Here is a 25,283-nt window from a genome sequence, read left to right as displayed (position 1 = left end):
AACACAAGGACAATAGTACAGGGATAGAGAGAAGGTTTTCAGGCTGATTCCTCCATAGCTTGAGAAATGGAGCTCCCTGAGTCACCCAGCAGATTGGACCAAAGTCCTGGACCCATCATGAGTATCAGGTTGTATTTGCCTTTTGTTCTGACTGTGTTGCAGTCCTGACAGGTGCAGTCAAGCAGAGAAGCCTTGATGACATGAATAAATGAATAAACTTTGAATAAACTTTGAATCCACTTTGAATCCATGAATAAACTTTGGCACCCTATTTGGATAACAACCCACAGTTGTTCCCTCCAGTGCTATTTGCTGATGGTGTTCGGGGAACTGATAGTTACAGATTTGTCTGGGCAGGCAGTCACCTCCTCAGGGAGCCCACACAAGTGGGTTAAACAAAAGCTTTATCTCCACACAGTGTTCTCGGGACACAGTGCCAAGATATCACAGACAGCTCAAAACAAGGAGTGGAAAGGAATGCTGTACTCCTGTCATGCTTTTTTATTGTGAACAGCCCTGAGTCACAAAATGCATTAAAGCATGAAGTTAATTGCAGCACAACTGCCATCAGATATTATTGCGTGATGTTTGGACAGTGCATTTCTTCTGCTGAGAAAAGACCTAGAGTCCAGGCATTTAGCCTTGCAGTCTTTTTGCTGCCTACTCTTCCTGCCCTCTTTTTTCTGACTTGTGTGGAGAAAGGTCAGTTGGTTTCCTGCAGGATTTAAATATTTTGAAATGCTATTTCAGTTCCAGCTTTTGAATGAAAAAAAAGAAAGCAAAGGAGGAAATTGTATGTAGAGACTGGAGCTGAGATGTCTGCCTCCAGGGTTGCTTTGGAATCAGTGACTGCAATAACCCAGCAGATGGGCAGCTGAGGTGTCTGGCAAGCAAACTCTGAAAACCAGGCTATTTTCCACTTGAAAAATGAAGAATGTTTTCAATTTGACAAATTTAAACAACAATAGAAAATAAAAAGGCTCCAGAACTTAAGAAATGCCTTCTGTTCAAGACCAACTGGGATTACATGGATGGTTTTGCAGTTTTAATCTGGACATTTGGCCTATGTGAATATAACATATCAGCATTGGTCTTTGGCTCCAGATCAGTTTTTCCTGAGCTTCTCTGTATATGTTAATGAACATGTTTCAGACACCTAGATTGGTGAAAATGAGTGTATTTACTTTCATCATCTGTTGTTTTTTTAACTGTGTCTGAAGTCGGTGCTATCAAGTCTGGCTCCTGGATGGCCCCAAGTTCAGAACAGAAAATGGCAAAAGGAGGGTTAATTCCTTTGGGTAAAGGAATTGTAATGGGTCATGAAAGCAGTCAATAAAAGAGAATCTGATAAAATTTTCTTGACTAAACAGGTCCAGTGCAGGAAAGGATGGCACTTTACACCAAGTAATAACAAAGTGAAGGGGAAATGTCATGGGTCAGGACAGGTGTGGAGTCAAAAACCAAAGCAGAGAATTGCATTATTAGGATGCATCATGTGACAACTTTTGTGGGTGATCCTCACAGTCCCTCCACTGGGTCCTGTGCTGTTCAGCAGAATTTAGGGACACTCAGGGAAGGAAGGAGAACCATGGGTTGCTGACATCTGCAAATATCGTGAAGTCAGGCTTGGGAAGGATTGTGAGAAATTCTAGTGAATGAGGAAAAAGCTGGTGAGTGAAATTTAATACCAACAGCTGTAAAGTAATGAGCATCAAAGGAAAAGCATTATGTGCTTCTTGCACTGCACAGAACATAGATTCTGTTTCAATTGCTTCAGGGAACTCTCTGCTGTGGTCATTTTAGGAAGGCTGGAGGAGTACCCTGGTGTGGGATGAATACAGAAAAGCTCCCCTTGCTCACCTGTCTCAGTAGTTGGTGGCCTAGGAGCACTTTGTGTTGCTGCTCACACTGAAGCTGCAGAAGGCTGGAGGAGAGGATTGCAATCACCCAGGGTCTGGAAATAATTCTTATTTCCAGATGCAACATCTCTCTTCATTTTGGGAGGTCTGTTTCAATTCCATGTGCTAACCCAACCTCCCTGTACATAAAACTCTGTATCCTATAGCTGACTTAGTAATCCCATAGCTCTTCATCAGGCTGGGTTTTACCTGTAAGAGCTTTCTCTAATGCCACCATTTCACACAGCTTCCGTTTGTGCATGATGAGCTGTAGTTTCTCTGCCTTCTCCGATGTATTCTTTTATTCTGCTTCAAAGGAGGTTGTGTCTGGCTGAGGGTCAGCCTTTTCTCCCAGATAAAAAGAAATAGGACAAGAGGAAATGGCCTCAAGTTCCATGAGGAGAGGTTCAGATAGGGTATGAGGAAATAATTGCTTAATTGAAAGGATTGTGAAGCATTGGAAGAGGGAAGTGGTGGAGTCCCCACCCCTGGAGGTGTTTAAAAGACACATAGATGTGGCTTTTGGGGACATGGTTCAGTGGTGGACTTGGCAGCGTTGGGTTAATGGGTGGGTTTGATGACCTTGGAGGTCTTTTCCAAGCTAAATGATTCTGTCAAATAATTCCATTATGTGATTCAAGCCATTGTTTTTAACACAGATGAGGCTGGTGATGAGTGCCACACTAGGCCTTTCAGGCATGGCTGAAGGGGAATGAAAGGATGTGTGGCTACAGCAGCAGGTAACCCTTAGCCCATCTTCACCAACCCACTTGATGAATCCCTCTGATGACCACTGTGTGGGAGTGGGTAGGTAAAAGTGGGTAAGAGTCTGCATGTGCACAGGACCTTGCCAGACCATGTCCATTGTATGGATTTAAAGGAGACAGCTGATGTGATGTCTCTCATGCATCTATTTGACAGCTTCATTGCTGGTGTGAGGATGGAATCACAGAATCATAAAATTATCCTGGGATTACTTACTCTCAGCTCTACTCCTGCATTCATGTGGCTGTATTTCCAAACCCCAGAGGAGCATCTTCACATTTTTTAATGAGAAATGTGCTGTGGGGAGTGGTACTGACCCCTCCTCACATGAACATGCCCTGTCCTGGGAAATTTTCCCAGACTTGGGACATTGCAGCTGTTTAGGCACTCATCCATGCTGTGGCTGCTCCATATCTTCCTTGGATTTTGTGTATCTCACACCTTCTCTGCCTGACTATCCTGCCACTAGCTTGTACATCTTGAGACCTGCTTTTAGTTAGTGTATAATCCAGTGAATATGTGAAAGTGTCTTATCTTCACAGGGAGGTGAAAAGTAAGCTAAGTCAGCTGAAGGTAAATATACAAACTAGAATGAGATTTTCGGGTAGAGGGATAGGTCTTCAAGGATCTTTATTGTCATATGCTATAAATTGACTGCTAAAAATACTGCATGAAATACAAACTATATTCGGATACTGTTTGTTGTATGTAAATACATCTACAGCACTCAGTGGGTTTGCATGATTACATTAAAATTCACTCTGAAACATTAGTGGTAAAACTTCTAGCAATCATATGGTAAGTTCTTGTTGATAATGGTTACTAAAATGTGTGCTGCCCTATCCAAGAGTCCACCAAGTGCCTTGTCCACAATCACCTGAGAAGTCTGATGTAGATTTACAGAAATTTCCATTTCCTGCTTCCAGCCCACATCTTCCTTATTACAACATGCTAACACTAGTTTTAGAAGCAAAGTAATAATAAAAAAAATGGTACAGTATGGGAAGAAATCTCATAAGTGAACTTAAATCTATCTAAACAGAACAATAGCAGGAAAATATAAATATTTTTTTTATATTTCTAGCAGCAGAGGTAATCACACTCAGGGATGAGTCCTTGGCCTCTTCCTGTTGAAATTAAGAGGAAAAATTACCACTGACTTCAAAGAGAATAATGAATTATCCTGGGATTACTAAAGTCGTCAGTGACTAGAACTCTGCTTCTCTCCTACCCTTTCCCACAGATTTAGTATCTTAATTTTTAAAAGGAATTCAAAGAATGTTGTTTATTTTAGAAGACTACAGGCTGAAGAAAGAATTCAAAACTGTGTGCTGAAGTGTGGGTTGAAATCTTAATTCAGTCATTTTCATGGAAAAGTCAGGTTGATAAAATCCACTTTGCTATGTAACAAGATAGCAATGATAGATGGGGGTTTTTTAATATGGGAAAATAATGGAAAAGACATGAATTATGCAGAAGTTGTTTGATTTTAAACCCATGTTTGCACAGACCAATCCAGCTAACATTCCTCTCTGGAAATGTACTTTGAGGTGCATTGTGTAAGAATTACCTGCCCCATGTCTCTTCCATAGGATGTTTTTCTGAATTAATTTTCAAACAGAAGGTTAGCACAGGGCAGAAAGTGAAGGCTTTCCTAATCCCTGTTTGATAGCTTGAGTATTGTATGAGCCTTTTGACAGATGTCCTTCAAGGATCAACTATTCCCACATGGAATATTAACTCACCACTAAAAAAGCAAAACCTTATTTTACAAAACCAGGTGTCACAGAGTAAAAGTTCATTATTAAAGAGCATTAATGAATTTCCCTTCTGTTTTTGCTTTTTAGATGTTTATAATTCAAACAGAACTTACTTTGATAGTACATGTTTTATACTTGATACAGTGAATTAGTTGTGAAAATACTGTGTCCTTAACTCTGTGAACTCAGACTCTCTTTGTTTCATAATGATATTTTCAATATCTAATGAAAGTTTGCCAAGTGTTTGTTGATTCTTATTTATTATCTGAATGGTAAAAATGTGTTTTGATTGGTCTGATGAGAAGACTTCAAATTGAGCTTGAGAAAGGTCTCAGTGTTCTCAGTTAACACCTTCTGGTGGCAATATTGATCGTTATCATACCCACTCTTCTCTTCAGCCTTGCAGAAGAGAGAACAATTCCCAGAAGTTTAAGAGCCAGATGTTGAACAGAAGTAAAAAACTTGGAAGAATAAGGGCCCAACACCAAAACTATTCGACTTTGAGGAAGTGTGCTCTGGTGGAAGTGCCTACAGGCCAAATGTTGACCCTTTACGGAAAACTTTTTACCCACAGGGAGGCTTACTTTATAGACAAGTGCCTTAGAGACCACACAGAGACTGGATGGGAAAGGAGTGATGGGTTTTAGGCTTTGCACTGCTTCAGTGATGTTCTCTTCATTCCCTCAGCTCCAGTTTTGCAGGAAAAAAGTATCTATTTTATTAGTACTACTCAGCTAATGGAACTGCATTTCAGTTTTGCAATATCTTGGCATTCCATTTTTATCTGGCTTTGGGATAAGAAGCATAACATGTTTTAGATATCCTGTATGTATGTGTGTATAAAGCAGAAAAAAGAGTTCTTGCAATTTAGATCTGGATTTGCAAATATAACATATTTTGACATTTTGAGCAGAATCTCATTTTGGCTTTTGAAACAAATATTGATTCATACCAAATGGTTTCAATTCAAAACTGTTATTTCATTTTGAAAATAGCATTAAATTGGCATTTGCAGCTGAAATGTCAATTTGAAAGAAAATATTTCGGCTTAAGTTGACATACAGGAACAGAACATTTTGATTCAAAATTTCTGTGGGGGAGTAAAAATATTCTTTGTTGTTGTTCAAAACATTTTTTCTCAATTGCACTCATTTTCATGAAACCAGACCTTCCCACAATAACAACAGGAAAACAACTACTTAACGTAAAACAGTTGAACCATTCTAGCACTTGGCATTATTGTTTGAATCCAGGCTAAGGGTAGCTGGACTTGTTAGTGCTGCCATGCAAACCTAGATAAAATATTCTTTGAGTTCATCCTTGTGACAGTTGCCCATGAAGAGAAGGAACTACCATCATTATCACCCTCACTTTCCTCCCCAGTGCACCCCTCCCAAAATCACACATATACAGCTCTAAGATGGTGCCCAGTTTCACAAGAGATGATGGTCAGGATTCATCTGCCTGCTCAGGTTCACCCTCTGCAAGATCTAAGAGGCTTCTTTAATTATACTGCTTTGGCTGGGAAATAAATGGAGAGTGTGAGCTCTGTTGGATTGGCTTCAAGGTGTCCCTCCTGATCTTACTAGTTCTTTGCTGTGTTCTTCTCAGATTTCATCCTCTCCAAAACTTATTTCTCCTTCATGCTTCCCAGCTCTTTGCTTTCTTAGTGTCCTCTTTGTGTCCCTCAGGACAGATTTCAATTTCCTGGTTAGTACATCTGGCCAGTTGTGGCTGTGAAACAGAAAAGAATAGAGGACTTAGCAGCTTTGCTCACCAAGGCATGACTTTTCATTTAGCATCATTTTGTGTCAGCCAAAGCAGAAATGTTAAATGATGGAGTTGAAGTGGATCTTTTGCTGCAATATTTCAAGAGTTCATCAAACCCAGGTTCTGGGCCACCATCTGTTGGTGGGTGCAAATTCATTATAACATAATGGGATTCTCAGAGACAAAATAAACACCAAGGACTTGTAAGAGGCAAGAAGCTCAGCAAATGGCAGGGCTTTAGGAAGGTCTTAAATCTACAACTACCCTGCCATGGATAAAGCATCATTTGGACTTTGGAAGATTTACTGCATATAATAGAAGAAAATGTAATTCCAGTAGTTTTAAACCAAAAAGAGCTAAATACTAATCCCTACTAATAACACCATTGCTCTTATATAGAGGTTAGAAAGAAATAGTTAATAAATAGTTGTATATATACATAAATATATGGTTTAAACTGTACACACCATCATTATGTGCAATGAACTTGCAATTACTTTAGAATAGAAATATATGTTAAAAACCAACTACATGAAGCAGGTATCCTGTAGAAATAATAGAAAGGGTAATGTTTTTAAACTAAAACAGGATAGATTTAGACTAGATATAACAAATAAATTTTTATGATGAGGATGCTTATTGCAAGGGAGACTAGACTAAATGACCTTAAAAGATCCCTTCTGACCCAAGCTATCCTATGATTATATGGTCTTATCTGCTGGTCAGCTGCACCTTGCTACCCAATGGTTTGGCCAGCAAGCTGCAATTATTTGTGTATTTCTTGAACAAGAAAGAATGTCAAGGGATCTCCTATCACTAAGCTGATTTCATAGGATGAGGGGTCAGAATGCAAGGAGAGTCAAATCCTTGAGGAACAAAAAACAAAACAAAAAACCCCAAACAAACAACAACAACAAAAAGGAGAGAAAATAACTTGAAAAATTGAGCCTCAGTACTTTTAGGTAATCCCAGGCTGGTGCTTTTGGCCATGTAGGATACACCACCTGAATACTTACACAGCTAGAAGTCAGCAGAGAGCAGTTCAGATTGTACTAACATTCACATACAATGCGTCCCTCCACAAATACAGCCACTACCAATCACATGGGTGAAATCTCACCCCGAGAACTCCTCAATGAATTCTGACTGATTTGCATAAGGTCTAAGTCTCATCTACAAACTGAGACCTATCCATGAATCCTACGGAGTCACTGACCTCTCTGTGACACAGTTCTCTGTTATGTTTTGAAGTTAAAGAGAGAAATTCCTTTCTCCTTTTCAGAAGTATTGTAAGATGCTACGGATGGGATTCATCTGCCTGAGGATATTGTCCAGCAGCATTTGCTGCCATGGTTTATCCTACATAGTCTTCAGCTATTGTTTAATCTACCAGTCTTACACAAGTGTGACAGCCATGGTGCTGTGGGCTGAATCCCACTTGCATGAGTGGGTTAGAAGGTCCATGTTAAGGTCACAGACCCTAACAGAGGACAAAAGAGAAGGGTCACTAATGATATAGCCCAGAGGTTTATCTTCAGGTAACCGGAGGTGGGCTCTGATGTTCCTCATGCTTTGCTGAGTGTTTTTATCAAGATCCAGTCAGAACCATTACTTCTCTTTTAAATCAAGAATACATGAAGGACAGCAGAGTCCACAGGACTTTAGCCTTTCAAGGTTAAAGGATTGACTCTTGAACAGGAGAAGCAGAATCTTGAACTTCCTCTAGACTCCAGGCCAGATGAATACTCCAAAATACATAATTACTCCAAGATGGGGATCCCTATTGTACTGCAACAAGAACCCTGTGGGACTGTTAGCATTTTAGGGTCCCAGACTAAAAGGACCAGAAACTGAGTGAATAGACTATAGATCACCACATCTGAGATCCTTGTATAGTGTTTCTTTATTGCCACCAATGAAAAACAAAGTTATTGGCAGCATAGTCCCTTTCATCAGAAAGCATCTAAGATAGATTAGCTAGAAACATTACTAAACCACCAAGCAGGCATGTGGGAATAAGTGGCTGTTGAGGACTTGATTGCCTCCATTGAAAGCTTACTGCATACAAGACAGATTGAACTAGGATCATTGAAAAGATCTAGCTATGAATGTCTTAGTGATTTTTCTGCTATTTCCAATGGATTAAGCCAAGTTGCCTAATGAGGACCTTCTGTTCTCCATAATATATACTGCTGATCAGCCTGCTTCAGTGTGGAAGTCTGTGTCTGTGGGTTTTAGATGTACTAAATACTTATATACCAGTATATGTGCAGGTTTTGTCAAACAGGGCTAATCCAAGTGTGAGATCCTCTTTGTCTCTGGCCTTGGAGGATTAGCTGGTACTCCTAGGTGTAATTCAGCAGGGTGGTCTTCTGTGCCTCAGAACTTGTATTTAGCAGTGGGTGGTCACATATGGTGGTGCTTATGCAGGTCTCTTCAGATTGTGTCCCATTTTCAAATAATTTTGTTTATTTTATTTTTTAATGAGGATTTTCTGCCCTTAGGTCCTTGATAGAGAGAACTTCAGACAAAAATTTAAATATCGGTTCAGAGAGACAAAGCAGCCTGGTAACACACCCTGAATCTTGAAAATATGTGTTTGGGAAGAAAGAACACAGCCAACAGTTACCTGCTGGGTTTTATCCTTGTGAGAAAATTGGATGGAGTTTTAATCTTCATGGCAATCTATTAGCCTGATATGGTGTGTCTTAGGCATTTGCAACCTGCCTATATCTAGGTACTCTGAGCTTTCATCCACCCCTCCTTTGTTAGGGGAGTGGAAATGAAATGCACATTAGTCCAGAGGAATTGAGCAAAAGCATTACTGCTGTTTTTAGCGATATTATCAAAAATCCCAGCTCATACATCATTTTCAGCGGACATCACACTTGTGCAAGTGTGGTTGTGCATGCTTCTATGCCAGCCTTGGTCTGATAACACCTACTTGATCAGGTCATGCTGTCATATTCCACGTGACTTCCAAATTCCACCCAAACCTTGAATCCATTATCTCTTGTACCCATCGGTACCATAATGATGAACATCAAAGCTGCATCCTGTTACTGTCATGAGGTATGGAATTACACTAGGCAGGAGATGTGCATTACACAAAAGCAACAGTAGGCAATTTGGATTTTTCCAGGCTTGAACTCCAGTTTTATGTCTGTATTTACCATGTACTGGGCTCTTCCTGGCACCATGAACATCAACATAGAGTGGATTGATAGTACACTGCAGATAAATGTAGTAATATTCAGTGTCTTTCAGGAATTAATAGGATACTAGGTATAAATGCACTAGGAAATCACCCAACAAGGCTACAGCTTTGCTGCTGTTCCAAGCACCTCTTGAATGAGAGACATGTTAGAATAAAAACACATATTTTAAAAAATTAAAAAGGAGAAAAGTAGAAGGAAAGGGGGAAGAAAAGACACTAAAACCAGGAAAATGCAAACAAATAACACACAAGCAGACACTAAACAGCAGAGCTACATGGGGACTGTCCTACAGCTACTACCTCAGATCTAGGCTCTTTTGCCAAGGAGTTTTTCAGCTTTCCTCCTTTTGAACTCTGCAATTTCTTCTGGGAGTAACCCATGAGCTCTATACCTGCAGTGAACAGGTAGGCCATTAGACAAAGAACCAGTTCAGTTTCATCTGAAATAAAGAACAGACTGTAATGGAGACTAAAGAAAAGGTAAGTGTCTTCTGGTGAGAGAAAGGAAAACAAATATGGGTCCTGGCTCTGGTTTTATTAATTCTCCTCTTGTACCACTCAACTTACTGCAAAGGATGAGGTCAGCTAATTAAATTTTAAGTGTCCAGAGGGCTCTTGGCATTCTTAGACACTTCTGCCAGGACAAAATAAATGACTTTGTTGATTGAGGAGTACAAACTATATCTTTATCAGGGCTGTTTCCAGAATCAAAGACGAATCCTGGGAGACTGATTCCATTATTACATTGATCTTTGACCACATTCATTAAAGGGAGGAATAGAACAAAACAACTGTGAAGATCTTGCATTTTGTTAGTTTAGTTCCTTCTTCAGTGCCTTTTGGTCTTCCAGGGATGTTGCTTTTAGAAGCTCTCTGCTCACTAAGCTGTGAGCACATTTTCTGTGGAAATCCTATTTAACAGTCCCTAGAGAAAGCCAGTTGTCTCTGAATGCTGCACACAAATTTAACAGCCTTTCCTGAGGGAGAGTAGAGTCAAGTTTCAGGTCTTTGGCTAGTTCTTCTCTACAAATGGAAATGCCTAGACAAGTTGTCCTCCCATGCCTTATCAAAATTCTTATCTCTGGGAACATGTTTCTTCTTAGAAACATTGATCCCTGTTTATAAACCTCCTGAAAAGTGATGGTACCTTTAGGGCTGGGTCCCAAGGACAGGGAAGCCAGGAGAATATAATCCTAATGGGTTTAGTGAGGAATGACTTCTTCTGGGAATCTACAACTCAAGTGAGATTTAGCTCCCTGATATTTTTTTATCTGCAATAGAGATGTCTCCATGTAAGCCAAATATCTCGGGCTCTATTCTGAGATAGTGGAGGGAAGCTGGTGCTGCTGGGCCACAGCAGGAGTTTATCCCAAAGAAGAAGATCAACACCAAGAAATGTCTGTTTCTCTGCACTGGCTCTTCAAAGACACGCAAGGTGACCGGATCAGATGGAGGTAAAAAACTTTTAATAAGATTAAATCCTGCCTGTTGGAGGGAGAAAAGGAATCTTTGTGTCTAGACCCTTTATGGAAGTAGTAACAAAATTCAGCCACACATGGGTGAGCATCAGGGTTTTGGTTTTTGAGTCCACCCAGCAGGACTTCACGCCCAGGGCAGTGGAGAAGGTGGCTGCCTGTGTCTGCACAGGAGTGCAGCAGGTTGTGACCCACAGAAGGTGAAGGCCTGACCAGGGTATTTGATGATCAAGCATGGTATTAGACTGCCTGAGGTCCACCTCCAGACACTGTTCACACAAGTATCAAATAAATGTTTGGCAGTGACTTGACTTTCAGCCACTGCACAACAGAAAAAGAAAGATCCAGTGTAAACAGAACCTGCACATCTCCTGAACTCACAAATGTCTGAGCAACTGGAGAGGTCTGATTCTGCATTATCCATCCCAGCCTCTGGCAAAACCTCTCTTTTTGGAGACAGCTGTTATTTTTCCAAGGTCCTCTCTTCCCATCACCTTGTTTGCAAAACCAGCAGGAAAAAATCCGTGAAGTTCTGACTTCACTTCCTTTCTGAACACTGTATTTAGTGTTTCTTGCTATTAGCACAAATTTTGTTATATTCCAGTCAACTCTCCCAGAAACTTCAGCTTGCTCAGGAAGAGCTTGTTTAAATATAAAGCTGATGCAATCACATCACAAGTCAAACGGTGTTGTTGAAAGGGAGATGAGTCATCAACATTCATTCCCTTTCTCATCCTCCATCAGATTTCAGAAAAAAGTCTTCTTTCTCATTGTCATTATGCCACAGCCATGATCAGAAAACTTTTTTGTCTTCATTTTGCTGTTGTGTTAGGTGGTCAGAAATAGTTTGAAAAGAAGGGATTGAGTGTGAAGCAAAATACATCTGTCCTGACATTGCATGATCAAGCCTATGAGACAGAGGATGCTTTGATTTCCTTGAATAGCTCTTGTTAAATGTTATATAAAATTTATTTAGGAAATATTTTATGCTGTTGTATAATTCCAACTATTGGAAGACAACAAGAGTTTTTCACTGCTATTTGGTCCCCAAGCTCTTTTAGTTTTGATTTAAAAGTGCATTTGACAGACTTCAGATAGGACCCCAAGTGGAAATGCTTTCAGTTTTCTCCTCAGAAAGACACATCAGCAGCAACAGCAACACTAGAGACTCTCTACAGTTCCATCCTACAAGGGTGCTCCAACACAGACAAAGCAATGACAACCTTGTACAGGGTAGAAGAAAAAATCATTTTGTCCTAATGAGTGTCTTTTCCCTAGCTCATAAAAAGGTGTTTCTCATTTGGGGTTGGGAGATGGATTCTTTAAGCATCCTTGACTGTTTCTCACCCATTTATCTTCAAACAAGGATCTCAGTGCTTCCTCCAGGGCTGATCCTCATGCGAGGATGAGAGGGCCCCAAGACTCTCACCTATTCCTGGCTGCATCTTCAGTGTTCAGTGATGTTGCACATCAGGTTGCACTTATCACCGTGAGTGGTAGTGGGCTAGAAGACCTATCAGCCCTGCTGGACTTAAGACTTAATGAATTCATATAAGGCAAGGGATTTGGGTTTATGTCAAAAAATCAAAAACTTTCATATGCTCTTTACCTAGGCACTGGGTTAATGGTTAAAAGCCTTTGAGACGATTGACAATATGTATCTTTGTTGAATTGTATTAATTTTTTTCCCCAGTTAACTTTCCATAAATAATTTAAAGGGAAAGTTTCTGAATAAAACTACCTGCTGGGATAGAGGACTTCTGATGCTTTCAAACACTGTATTCAGTAACAAAGAAAAGATTTCTGAACCACGATGGTAAATGTTGGAAAATTCAGAAGACCAAGAATGGCACTCATCTCCTTGGAATGGCAAATGAAAATCAGCCTGGCTCTCGGTTTTTTTCGGGTTTGGGTTTTTTTTTTTTAATTTTTTTTGTTTGTTTGTTTGATTGTGTGTTTTTTGTTGGTTTAGTTTGGTTTGGTTGGTTGGTTGGTTGGTTGGTTGGTTGGTTGGTTGGGGTTTTTTTTCTTTCTGAATTTCATTAGTCATTGAATTTTTCCTAGTGTTAGCTATTTTTTCTGTGCTTTGCAAAATGCGTCTAAGATTTAGACCAGGTCAGGCTTGCATCTGGCAGTTATCCTTTCTGCTTTTTTGGACAAGATGACTGCTCCACTGGAGTTGAAAAGATGCTGCCTGTTCCAAAGCATCACAGGATGCCAACTTCAAATATCCCATGCTTATATACTTACAACTTTGTGCTTTTTCCTTGTCTCATAATTCAGCCCCTCAGATAGTCACCTGGTGTACCCTCAAAGAAATTTCACAGCCTTCCTTTATACCTATCTGACTGAAATCTCAAAAGAATGTCTATCCTACAGGTAGTCTGCTGCTTGACTGCTTGGCACACTTGGTTTTGTTGTCTCTTAATTTTGTTACACCTTCTCTATGTCCAGTCTGCTATTATTTCCCATGGCACTACCAGGTGTATGTATAGAAATCTGCCTTGAAGCAAGGGAAGGTCTAGAGAGGCTATAGAACTGTCCTGCGCTGTATTATGTCATGCAAAGTTAACGCAAAATTCCCATGAAAACCAGGTAAAACTGAGATTTGATCAGACCAAGAAAGAAGGACTTATCCTTTGAATAGGAACTTCAAAAATTTCCATCCATATGACCTGACCCTTAAATCTATGGCCCACAGGTTTGCAATTCCATAGCATGGATATAAGACCAAACACGATGTAGTAACCTTCACTTAGTAGGAAACACCTCTCAGCATGGCCACCGCAACTGCCCACCTGTAGATGTTTAGGCTACCCAAGTCACAATATAAAGCAAGAGATAAAAACAAGTGCTCATGGACCTCATGGTAAGGGCATGCTCAAGAGAAGATAATTTGCCTCAGGACAGAGTGAAAAAAATGAGTAGAAAGGAATTTATTCAGTATTTCCTTCTTCAGCTCAAAAGCCTACAAATAAGGAAATCCCTATGGAATTATACGAGGCAGTGACTTGAAATCACCATATTGGCCAGCTAGAGAGAAAAAACTTTTTCTGCTTCTTGATTTTGTGCCAAAACATGAATCATCAAGATAAGGTTGGAAAGCAGGACATAATGTCTAAAATCTATCTGATAACAGCACAGCCTATGCCTGCGGCAGTTCTCCAAATATTTGCTCTGCTTCAACATCCAGTTGCTTTTTTCTGTAACTTGACATTTGGCCTATGGGGTATAAGTTTCATTCTGCCCCCTCACTAGGACAAATACGGTTTTGTGTAACTTTACTTTTTTCCTCTGATTACTGTCAAAATCACTCAACTGCTGTGTGACCTGTGGGGACGTAGATACTGCAAAAGAAGGAGGATGATTTGGGCCTTGGGACAAGAGTAGAGCACCTCTGTCTCTGCAGTGTTGAGGGTGGACTCTTCAGAGGTTACACATGGATGCACAAGATCCTGTGATCATAAGTATGTGGGAAAATGGGAAAATTTTTATATTTACTATGAGGGAATGGGGCCATATGTAGAACGATATTGATCAGGAAAAGTCAGAGCTACATTAAAACAGACCATGTTTGCTGTCAGGCACCGATCTCTGAAGTAGTTACTTTAGGACCTCAACAAAACAGGCATCTTGCAAGGGCAAATTGAATCAGACCCTTAGCAAGTATTTCTCTTTATTGTCTATAAAGGGAGTCAAGGCTGATTGCTTTTAATGTGGGTGACCACGCTGTTGTTGTCAAACAAATCCGATTCCTGTTTTTTATGTCCTGACCACAACATCCTTTCCAGGCAATACAGCAGGTGACATCTGAACAGGGAGTACTTTGTTTGCAAAGTCAGGCAGTATAAAGCTACAAAATGACTTAATGAAGGAAGAATAATTAAATCTTCGATTGCATAACAGTGCCATAAATTTGTAACACAAAGCTTTCTTATTTTTCTGTTAGAATGAAAGGGAAGAAATGTGTTAATACGTTGAATGAGGCTGATGTTTTCAGCAGGAATTTGGTGGAAGGGGAGAAAAATCTTGTGTCTCCCATACACTGATGACACCAGAGACCTGAAAGGGTCCCTACCTGTGTTTCTCCTATATGCACACAGAGCAGGAAAGAGATTCAGGGAGGAACTCTCAAGTTCTCTTTCAAGTTCGGTCTCCAAGTGATTATAGGGGAGAAGCAGGAAGTTTCAATGTCACTTCTTGGGAACAGTGAATAAGGAGAGGTGCTGAAGGAATCACATCCCTTCTGAGTCCCTGTACTATGCCTGAACATGTAAGTCACGGAAAGAACAGGATATAGATTTTGCAAACAGAAAACATGGACAGACAGATATTCAGCCTGTGAACTCCAAAAGAGATGTTTTAATGAATGTCTTGGACAGTGATGAAGTCATACTCACCCTGGCTTTATTTCAGGAGGTTTAGGTAAGGGCTTCTGGAAGCCTTTTTTCCCAACCAGCCAATATGTTTCTTCTACTCCTTTACCCTAAAATAAAACCAAAAATCCAAATAAAAAGCAGCTTCCTGACTGCTCTCTGCTTGATATGTAATTTTTCTCTCTTGGTTTCTCTGGCTTCATACATATCCAGAGACAGACCATGCCTGGAAATCTTGGGCTGTCCTTCAGAATAGCTCAGGGATTATTTGAGTTTGACTTTCCTGAAAGAGGATATTCATTATCCTTGTTCCAACTGTCATTTACAAATTACCCTCATTGATCTGGGTCATTGAAACTACACAGCTGAACAGAAATTGGAAACTACAGAATCACTAATCACCTTATTTGTCAGCACTAGCATTATTGAGAGACTTTACAACTCATTCTGAACTGAGTATCAGAATAATAACTTCCTCTCCCACCATTGATGGTTTAGCTTGTAAGGTGTGATGCATCTGATGAACCTATTTGAGACTCAATCACCCTTAACTGAAGAAGGGGAGGAAAACCAACAATAATCTTCACATAAACTAGACCCTGAAAGTACTTCAGGCTAATAAATTCCTGAAAGGCCAATTTATCCCCATTAACTATGTAAAGGTTTCTTTCCAATGACTAGACCTGGAATATTTACCCCAGATCTCCACTTGCAGACATATGAACTTGGATGATTCCACTTGTCATGCAAAATTGTTGAGGGACCTAAGGCCATATTCAGACATTTTATTCTAGGTATTTAAGGCAAGCAAAGCTCCTACTTCTGTCCATTGACTATGTAAAGGTAGAAATTATGTTTGAATTATTTAGTACTGTCTTGTTTGGACACTGAAAAGTAGCAGCTTCTATCAAGAGTGGACTAAATAAACTACTATATAAATACTTATATCCAGCACATACAGTTGATTGCTTGATCCCACAGTCCTTCAGTAACTACTTAATGTATTGAAACAAATGAAAGGGAAAATTTTGGAAGGATTCAGCTGAAGATTGGTATGTGAAGGCCAAAAAAGATAATATGAAAATTCCTCAAGCAAGATGACTCCCCTGTGAAGTGCTTCACACAGCCCCGGCCTTCTTACCCTCAGTTCTGTTTTTCCCCTGGGTATGATTTCATAGCCTTCATTCAGAATCCGAAGTGTATCCACTGTACTTTGGCTGACATGAATTCTGTAAGCTGGGAACAGAGAGCAAAGCAGCTGGATCATTTCACTGCACACAGGCTGTGAATTTCCCACTGCTTCATCCTGACAAGGAAAAGGGCTCCAAAGTAGGAGTGCATCAATTCAGGTGTGTGGCTGGTGTAGCTGTGTGGTGCTCCTCTGTGTAGAGTTTAATGCTGACTGATGGATTCTTCCAGGCAGGGCTGTAAAGAGTGCAGGGGGAGAGGAGATCTACTCTGGGGGCTTCCTGGAGAAGGATACCAAACACATTCAGTGTAGAAGTCCATCTCTTCATAAAGACAGTAAATGGTTTTCCAGTAACATTGTCAGCTAGATTTCTGTTTTATCTATTGCCACAGTATAACCAGGGAATGAGAAAGACATGAAAAATAGCCAACTCTCCTGCTCCAGACACCCAACATAATTTGAAAGTTGGGATGAAAGGCAGAGAGATGGAGTTTGCAAGGGAACATAAAGAAAATGTGGCTATGCATGTAGATATGTCTGGATTTTTAGTAATTTATCCCACCCAGAGCTGCCATTTAGTCTATGAACAAAAAGGGCAAAGGTGGAGAACTTTATTGCACTCCCATCTTTTCCAGATTGTTTTACAGCCACTGCTGGAACTCACTGAAATTTTTTATTGTTCTGCTTGTGTGAACAAGCCAGGAAATATTTCTAAAACATTTCTCCCAGAATAGTGTTGTTTTTTTTTGTTGTTGTTGTTGTTGTTGTTGTTTGCTTTTTGTTTTGTTTTGTTGAGCTTTTATTTCAATTTTATCAATCATATTGCCTTCCCCTTTGAAGGATGGGGTATAATCTGATTAAATTTTTTTCCATAATAATAAGAAAGAAAACATCAGTTTGAATGTGTAGAGGAAGATCATACAGCTATGAGCTACATTTCGTGAGAGATTAACCTACAATTTTCCTATTTATCTATATGCATTTCTGTTAATGTGGAACAATGTTCTTGCACCTGCAGTGCTCCTGCTGTCTTCAGTCTCAGTGGGACTTTCTATGACCAAGGGTATGATGGAAGCAGTGCCCACCTGTCCTTCAACCCTTACTTTGTACTGGTTATGAAAGGTAAATGCATTATTTTACTGTGCAAGAACCCTCTGAACTGAGGGTTCTTAGCACTGACTGAAAGCAAGATCCAAACCATACTGGAGGAAAGTAGGACAAGTTCATGTTGATTTTGGTTGATGGGATTCGAGTCAGAGAACTGCAGCTGGAAGGCAGGGTCCTAAAGGCTGACCTACAATGGCAAAACTGGTGCCCTCTCCTTCAGGCTGCTTTGAATTCTCTCATTTGACTTTCCCCTTTCTTTGACTGTCCCAAATACTCACGCAGGCCTGTGGACTCCATTCTTGACGCCGTGTTCACCGTGTCTCCAAAGAGGCAGTACCGTGGCATGGTCAGCCCCACCACGCCTGCCACACAAGGCCCTGAAAGACACACCAGCAGCGTTACCTGGATGGCCCTGCATAAATCTAGGGGTTCACTGACTAACAAATCTTATCTTCTCCTCTGACACTCAAAAAACCTATTGGGAATACAGAAGAAGGTTTTCTGAAGATCTCATTGGCCTTGGTGCTTGCTACAATCAGTTGAAAGTTAAGCATTGCTCTGGATTTTATGCTGGTGTTTCATGTCTGAGAAAGGTCCTGTGTGGTAGGCCCTCAGTTCACCATCATCTGGGAGAAATTTGTTCAGAGTTCATGGAAACTCAAGGACAATTATAATCTCTTTTTAAAAAGGTCTTTTTTCGTGTGAGAAAACTAAAGTTCAGACCCTGTGACATGCCCTGTAACCCGCTGAAACAGAATTAAAAATCAGCCTTGGGAGTCCAGAGGTGCTGGCAGCACTCTGGACCACCCTGTGTCCCCTTCTTGGAAAGGAAGAGAGTGTTAGATGGCCTGTCTAGCCAAAACCTCTTTTTTCCCTCTTTCTCATTCTTTATACAAGATCTATTCACTTCCTAAGTAGCTTCCAAAGAATCATTGCCAAGTTGTCAGGGAGAGGTATGTGTGCAGGATCCACATGATCATGCACAGACCGGGAGATAAAATGTGTGGAAGCCAAACAGCACAGACAATTTTTATCTGGGGCATTTGGCTTCGTTAATGTTTAGACTGCACTCTGAAAGAGGAAAAGCTAAATTTCATTGCCTACAATAGAAAATATCGAGCCTGCAAAATAAGTGAAAAAAAAAAAACAAAAACAAAAAACAATGGGATAAGGTGTGGGGCTTCTGAAGACAAAAGACAGGACTCTCTGTATTTTCCATCAGAGGCATTTATGAGATAAGCCTTTTCAGGCTTTGCCTGCCTTTTCAATGTCATGATCCTTTTGAGTGAAGATTTAGTACAACTGATATCTAGGAAATCTTTCCCCATGCAAGATTACAAGAGATGTGAATGTTGTACATCATCAACAGTACCTAAAATTATGCTATAGATTAGAGTTTTCATAATATAAAAAGGTTATAGGTTAAAATGCTTGGTTTAAAACAGTAATAATATAAATAGTAGCAATTGTGGCCTAATTTAGAAGTGATCAGTTACTTAATTTAGTACAATGCAATCTTATGCTGATTTTAGTGTTATTTTAAAAGATTGATCTTTCATGTACTTTTCATATTTATCTTAAGCACAATGAAACTCCATTGCTGAAAGCCATGGGGAACTTCACAAGAACCTCTCTTGCTGTGACCTCTGAAAAGTTGTTGCTGCCCAAAGTTGCCGGATTTTAAAATACTTCATGAGGATGCAAACTCGGAGGTAAGACAGGTATTAACTCCTGCCTGATGAATCATTGCTTGATAAAAGATTTTAAAAAAAGAGTGAGGAAGAATGGTTCATACAAAAAATATTACAAGGACTTGAGCAGCATGGATCAAACTGGATAAAACATAGCAGGCAGAGACTGTTGGAGATCATGAAAACCTGATTTAAGGGGATTTCTTTTCAACTCTTGTCAGTGTACCTCAGACAAAACACTGTTCCTCAGGATCTCTTACAAGTTAATTCCCATCCTTATCAGTACTCTCTACTTTGCTTCAAGCTTTTCAGGAGAGGAACTATATCCACTAGAGGAATTTTAATTCAGGTTTTCACCTATAGGCACTTCTATATGCAACTGTAAAGGTACTGTTGATAGTCTTGGCCAAGGACCTTAAGGTTCCCCAACTGGTCCTTATTGTGTGCATGCTAATGTGACATATAACCAAATAAAAGGTCTTTTTGGTGACTTCTTATTCATGCTTCAGTAAAAGGTTTCCCTGAGAAAACACTATCTCACAAAACACTGCCTCTCTTCTTTTTGTGGTGATAATGACAGCAACAGTCCCAAATCTCACTAAGGACCAAAGCTCCTTCTGTAATATGTGATTTGAACAGGACACAAACAGGTGGCTCATGTTGAAAAAACAGCCCTCACTGAGGAGGATTTGTGCTCCATTGGTTAGATCATATTGCTAAGAACACCAGGGTCCTGAGGTTGATCCCTGTATGGGCCATTCACTTGGGAGTTGGACTCCATGATCCTTATGGATCCCTTGCAACTCAGAGTATGCTATGATTCTGTGATTCCATTTTAAGAAACACAAATAAAGGCAGATGAGCTTCTACTGTAGTCAGTGGAGACCAAGTCAATGTGGTCAACTGAGCCATATGAGCTTTTCCACTCCTGCACATGAACAGCTTTACAAGGTTCATTTATATGTCCTCAAAATGAGTGCAGACTCCCTGAAAGTCCTAGAAACGACTTCATGTGGGTACCTGAATTCAAGTTCCCTATTTAGTCCGTGCAATCACTCAGCTATTTCTGCACAAAGATCACAACATAGGAGTGGCAAGATTTTTAGGGCGAGGTGTTATCTTTCTAGAATACTGCTTTTAAGCCTGTCCCATTGCAGAAGGCTCTCAGCTCAAAACCAACCCTACCATATAAGCATTCCCAAAATTACACATTCCCTGTGTTGAAAGCATCTAAGACTTAATTTGCTCACTGCCTTCACCTCCTGTATGTGTTCCCCCTTTTCCAAACAGCTTCAGCAGAAGGCTAAGGAAAACTTCCAGTGGTAAATCTCCCACAGTTACAAGTTTCAGAGGAAACCAGACACCCTGTGATGAGGACATCATGGCCTAGTTGTTTAATTACACAGGTCCATAGGTTTGCTTTGAAGTGTCTCTTTGCCAGGGCTTGCAAGTTCAGTTAATGAGAGGCTCTGGCTAAGACTCTGCAAAGACCATCAGCAGTGCTGCAGAGTTTAAGAGTCAAGATCAAAGAGCAGGGCTGACTGCCAGAGAGCCTGACTGATACACAAATCATCTTCAGACTCCGTGGAAAAGCTTATCTTCTCACCATTGCTCTCGCTGACTGTCCTGCTCCAGCCCAGGCATGGATAGCGGGCAAACAGCTGAGTCAGCTGAGTTATCCTGGATCTGCAGTGAAGTCAGGAGAGGACAGCCAAGATTTCAGAATGTGTTTAAAGCAGGGGAGAAAATGCAGACCAAGCACTGATCTTCTTGTCCTCTTTGCCTTACCCATGCATTGCCACAAGCAGACCATGGGCCATCAGAAGTTCCCAGAGGTGCAGCTTTCCCTCGCAGTTGAAAAGACATGGGCTGCCTATGCCCAAAATGCATCTACTGCTTTTTCTGAGAGGCATCATGAGCTCTTCTTGGCACCAGTTTCCAGAAAGCAGCTGAAGTACGTGACTGGGGGTCACACCCTTACTCCATCCTTTCCAGTACAGTGAAAGTGTCAGCCAAGTTCTCCTCTCCCCCAAGAGCTTCCCCAAGGCTTTCATGATGCTGATCATTCCCTCTTCATGCATCTTTTCTCAGGAGAAATGGGGTCTAGGGTTAATCAAACTCAGCTGTCAGCTCCGTGGTTCAGAGAGCTGGTTTGCTTTGGAACATGTGTTTGTGGCTGCTCCCATGACAGTACTATGCTGCCAGACCTGTGCAAAACAAGATCTGCAGAGTCCTCTGCCCTCTTCCTCTCACACCCAATACAACAGTTCATAGCAATTCTGCTTTCCAGATATCCAGAGTTCATAAAAACAACAACACAAAAATGTTACTACCCCCTGTAGACATCACCTAGGGATCTATTTTTTGGCATGGGAGATACATTGCAGAACTGCTGTCAACAGTCAGCAGCAGATGTTGCACAGCAAATTCCTCTCTTTCCATGTTGAAAATATGCTGCTGGTGCTCCAGGGACTCCTGCTCTGGGCATGACAATCTGCAGCCATAGTCTCATCTAATTTCTGACAGAGTATAAAACACACAGTGCTCCTGCAATCATTCCTTAATGCTTTCCACTTCTGTCAAGGGTCAACTAAGAATCACAAATTTCAAAGAAAACATGAGGGAGATACGTTTCAGAGATAACTCCAAAAGAGGATCTTATAAGGTCAAGGATTCATAACACTGATTTTAACTCTGATAAAGTCATAGCTCTGTTCTTGGGATATTCTGACTGAGATACTTCCTTTACTCTGCTTCTGTCTCCCAACACGTACATCAGGGACCAGGATACTGACATCTGCAAAATGCTTGCATCCTAGGGCTCCAAAAGTGTGGATATTATCAGATAAGCAGAAGGATAAAACCCCATATATTATTGGGTCAGACTCCTGGGCATTTTTAGTCATTGGCTTCCCACAGTGGGCAACACCTGGTACTTTAGAGGAAGAGGCAGGAAATCTGGTGACAAACAGCTGGGAAAAATCTATTAATGGTTCACTAAAAAATGTAAAAAAGTATGAAGGTTCATATATATTATACAAATACTGATTCATGATAATAGCAGATGTATTTTCCTATACTTAAAATACTTTTATCTATATAACTGTAGTTCTACTGTTTTGGATTTTTTTTTGTTTTATTTTGGAGTTTAATTACATTTCGTGTCTCTGTATATATATATATATATATAAAAGGAACTTCCTCCTTTCATTTTAAACAAGCAACCTTTCTGTTGATTGAATACATTATGACTTCTATATCAGAGATAATGTTTTCTTTATAACATAACTTTTCTTAAGAGCTGTATCACATTTTTCTTCCAGTATATCTTACCTGTAATAAATATCTCCAATCTTTTTGTGATTTCACTTTATATGCCAGTGTTTCTGTGCTTTTTCATTTCAGAGTAGAGTTGCAAAGACATCACTGATGTCCCACCTCTGAAGATATCCCACCTCTGAAGGTCCTATGTCACATTGAAGAGCTATCCATACAATGAAACCCTTGTGACTAACATGCCAGATGTAGTTCCTGGCTGGGACAGAATATAAAATCTCTCCTTAAAATGATGCTAAGCCACTTTCCTCCACAAACCCTCTCTGGGCTTTTTTTTTTTCCTATTTTAACTGCTTTGTTGATGTGGAAGATTTTAAAGTGTCTTGTAAGGCTGTTTTTTGGAGGGTAGGCGTGAAGAAAGTATTCAGAGTTAGAAACGCAGTTGAGAAGGAGCTCTCTGATGTTCAGTTGCCTACCTGTGTGCAGCCCGATTCGTATTCTGAGGGGAATGTCTGGCATGTGCCTCATTTTGAATGTTCCCACAGCGCTGAGGATGTCCAAGGACATGTTGGCAATTTCAGCTGCGTGCTTGTTTCCATTCCGTTTTGGGAGCCCTGAAGCAACCATGTAGGCATCACCAATTGTCTCCACCTAGCAAATAACATCACATTAAGAAATAAATATAGAAATTGAGATGGATGGAAAGGAAACACAGAATAAAATTACTTCTTACCTTGTAAACGTCATGGTTTCCAAGAACAGCATCAAACAGAGAGTAAAGGTCATTCAGAAGGTCAACTACTTCAATGGGTTCACTGAGGGCTGAAATGGATGTGAAGCCCACAATGTCATTGAAGTAGATGGTCACCTGGTCAAAATACTCTGGTTCCACGGTGCCACCAGTCTTGAGGGCTTCTGCCACTGAACTGAAATAGCAACACAAAAAGGATGGCAGGGAACAAACCCAGTTTGTTTCTAGTGCATGCCCAAGAGCTCAGACTCTTGTTTTAATGTGTTCAGATCTTCCGCTACATAGCTGTAACCAGCACTGATTAGAGTTTCTTACTTTGATTGGAAGGTGCTTGTCAAAATAGATGGTCAGGTCTACAATGCTGCTTATTTCTGGGGAAGGGTGTTGTTCAGACTAGATATGGGCTTGTTTTAGGGTGTTTTTGGTTTGGTTGCCTGGGGACTTTTTTACCACTTAAAGTACCAGTACTTACGGTGGAAGCATTTGTGACAGCAGTTTTTCTGTCTTCTGTTTTTCAACCTCTAGCTCTTCAGTCCGCTCACTGATTAAATCTTCCAGGTTGCTCGAGTACTGCTCAAGCATCCTGAGCATTGAGTCAATGATATTGGTCTTTTTCCCTTTGTTGATGGTTTTGAACTGGAAAATCAAACTGGAGAGTTATTTATCTGTCTCTTTACACCACTGTAGCACTCTGAGTTTGGAAAGGAACAAAAAGCAAACATTTCTTTGGAAGTGTCATGCTAAAGACTGTCTTTTTCAATGGCAAGAGTTCAAAGATAAAGGAAAAGGTGAATTAGAAGGTGAATTTGCATCAATCAGTGAGATTTAAATGAAATATAACCTTACAGTAGTTGTCAACATGTACATTGTTACAGAGTCTTGTCAGGCTGCAGGTTTGCAACCCCATTTATTCCATGAAAAATCTTAAGGGTAACTTGCAAAACTTTGCATTTAGAGTCACAAAGTACAGGGTGTTAGCAACATTTAAAACATTTTTACATGTTACAGCACTTAAATCCATCTTTGCACACTGACATGAATGTGTGCTGACACCTCCATTCCCAGTTCTTCATTGAGTTGTGCTTTCTCCTCCTGACCTGAAGCTGACCTGCTGGAAATTTTGGATAATTTGTGGCTTTAGAGGCTACCTTAGACTCAACAGTGGAGTCAGCAGGTTCAAAATTATTCACAGATTCATAGAACCAAAAGGTAAAAATTATGGATATTTGTTTACCTGGTTTGAGGAAATTCCTTAAAGTTGTGTCAGGGAAGGTTTATATTGGATATTGAGATTTTTTTTTTCACAGAAAGGGTTTGTAAAGCCTGTTTGGAACAGACTGCTCAGGATAATGGTGCAGTCACCATCCCTGGAAGTGCTCACAAAACATGTGGATGTGGCACTTCAGGACATGGTTTAACATCACATATGGTGGTGGTACGCAGTTGATGACTGACTATCGTAAAAGTCTTTTCCAACCTTAACAAGTGTATGATCCTATGACCTTATAAGAACACAGGAACTACACTGCTTGATCAGAAAGGGGGGTTATTTTGACAGTACCTGTCCATGTGACTGGCGAGTAACAGATATCTGGGAAAGCTGTTTAAACAGGCCTCAGGTATAGTCATATTTCCCTGGGATAGTCTCCAAGCCTCCACCAATCTGGAATTGAGAGACCTCCTATGCCGAATAGGTTATCTTTGTCTTTAACAGCCTTTGGCGAATTTTCCTTATAGCTACCATTGAAACACTTCAGAAGATTAAAAGAAAAATTGGTCTGAAGGTGCATAATTTACACATCTCCATGAGACCATCTGTGCAGGTACACTGCAAATGTGAAGACATCAAGCCCATGTCCAGGCTGCTTCATCACCCGTAAGTCAGGACAAGTCTAGGGCTCTGCAACTTGTTCATTCTTTAATTACTGAGTTAAAGCAAAAAAAAAAAAAAAAAGAAAAAAAAGAAAAAAAACCCCAAACAATAAAACACATCCCTGCCAAGAACAAA

At 40.3% G+C, this 25,283-nt stretch overlaps 1 protein-coding gene and 1 long non-coding RNA gene across 2 annotated transcripts in view; one reads left to right on the top strand and one right to left on the bottom strand.

Annotated features, from left to right (window-relative positions):
• Nucleotides 1–3,276: 3,276 nt before the first annotated feature.
• GUCY2F (guanylate cyclase 2F, retinal) overlaps nt 3,277–25,283 on the bottom strand; it is a 40,926-nt gene continuing 18,919 nt past the window's right edge. Inside the window, exons 12-18 of the mRNA XM_068181730.1 lie at nt 23,748–23,911; nt 23,258–23,450; nt 23,001–23,175; nt 17,836–17,934; nt 16,403–16,497; nt 15,286–15,371; nt 3,277–6,157 (exon numbers count right to left, since the gene is read on the bottom strand). Coding sequence (XP_068037831.1) covers nt 6,031–6,157; nt 15,286–15,371; nt 16,403–16,497; nt 17,836–17,934; nt 23,001–23,175; nt 23,258–23,450; nt 23,748–23,911 — 939 coding nt within the window. The 3' untranslated portion in view covers nt 3,277–6,030. The remainder of the gene's footprint in view (nt 6,158–15,285; nt 15,372–16,402; nt 16,498–17,835; nt 17,935–23,000; nt 23,176–23,257; nt 23,451–23,747; nt 23,912–25,283) is intronic.
• On the top strand, nt 19,173–24,850 carry LOC137469202 (uncharacterized). The gene is made up of 3 exons (XR_010996401.1): nt 19,173–19,269; nt 24,341–24,484; nt 24,583–24,850. It is a non-coding gene; the product is annotated as an uncharacterized lncRNA (long non-coding RNA).

This window comes from Anomalospiza imberbis, chromosome 2 (genome assembly GCF_031753505.1).
Source record: "Anomalospiza imberbis isolate Cuckoo-Finch-1a 21T00152 chromosome 2, ASM3175350v1, whole genome shotgun sequence".
Lineage (NCBI taxonomy): Eukaryota > Metazoa > Chordata > Aves > Passeriformes > Viduidae > Anomalospiza > Anomalospiza imberbis.
Note: the sequence above shows the minus strand (reverse complement) of the source record. Positions and strands in the feature narration are given on the sequence as shown.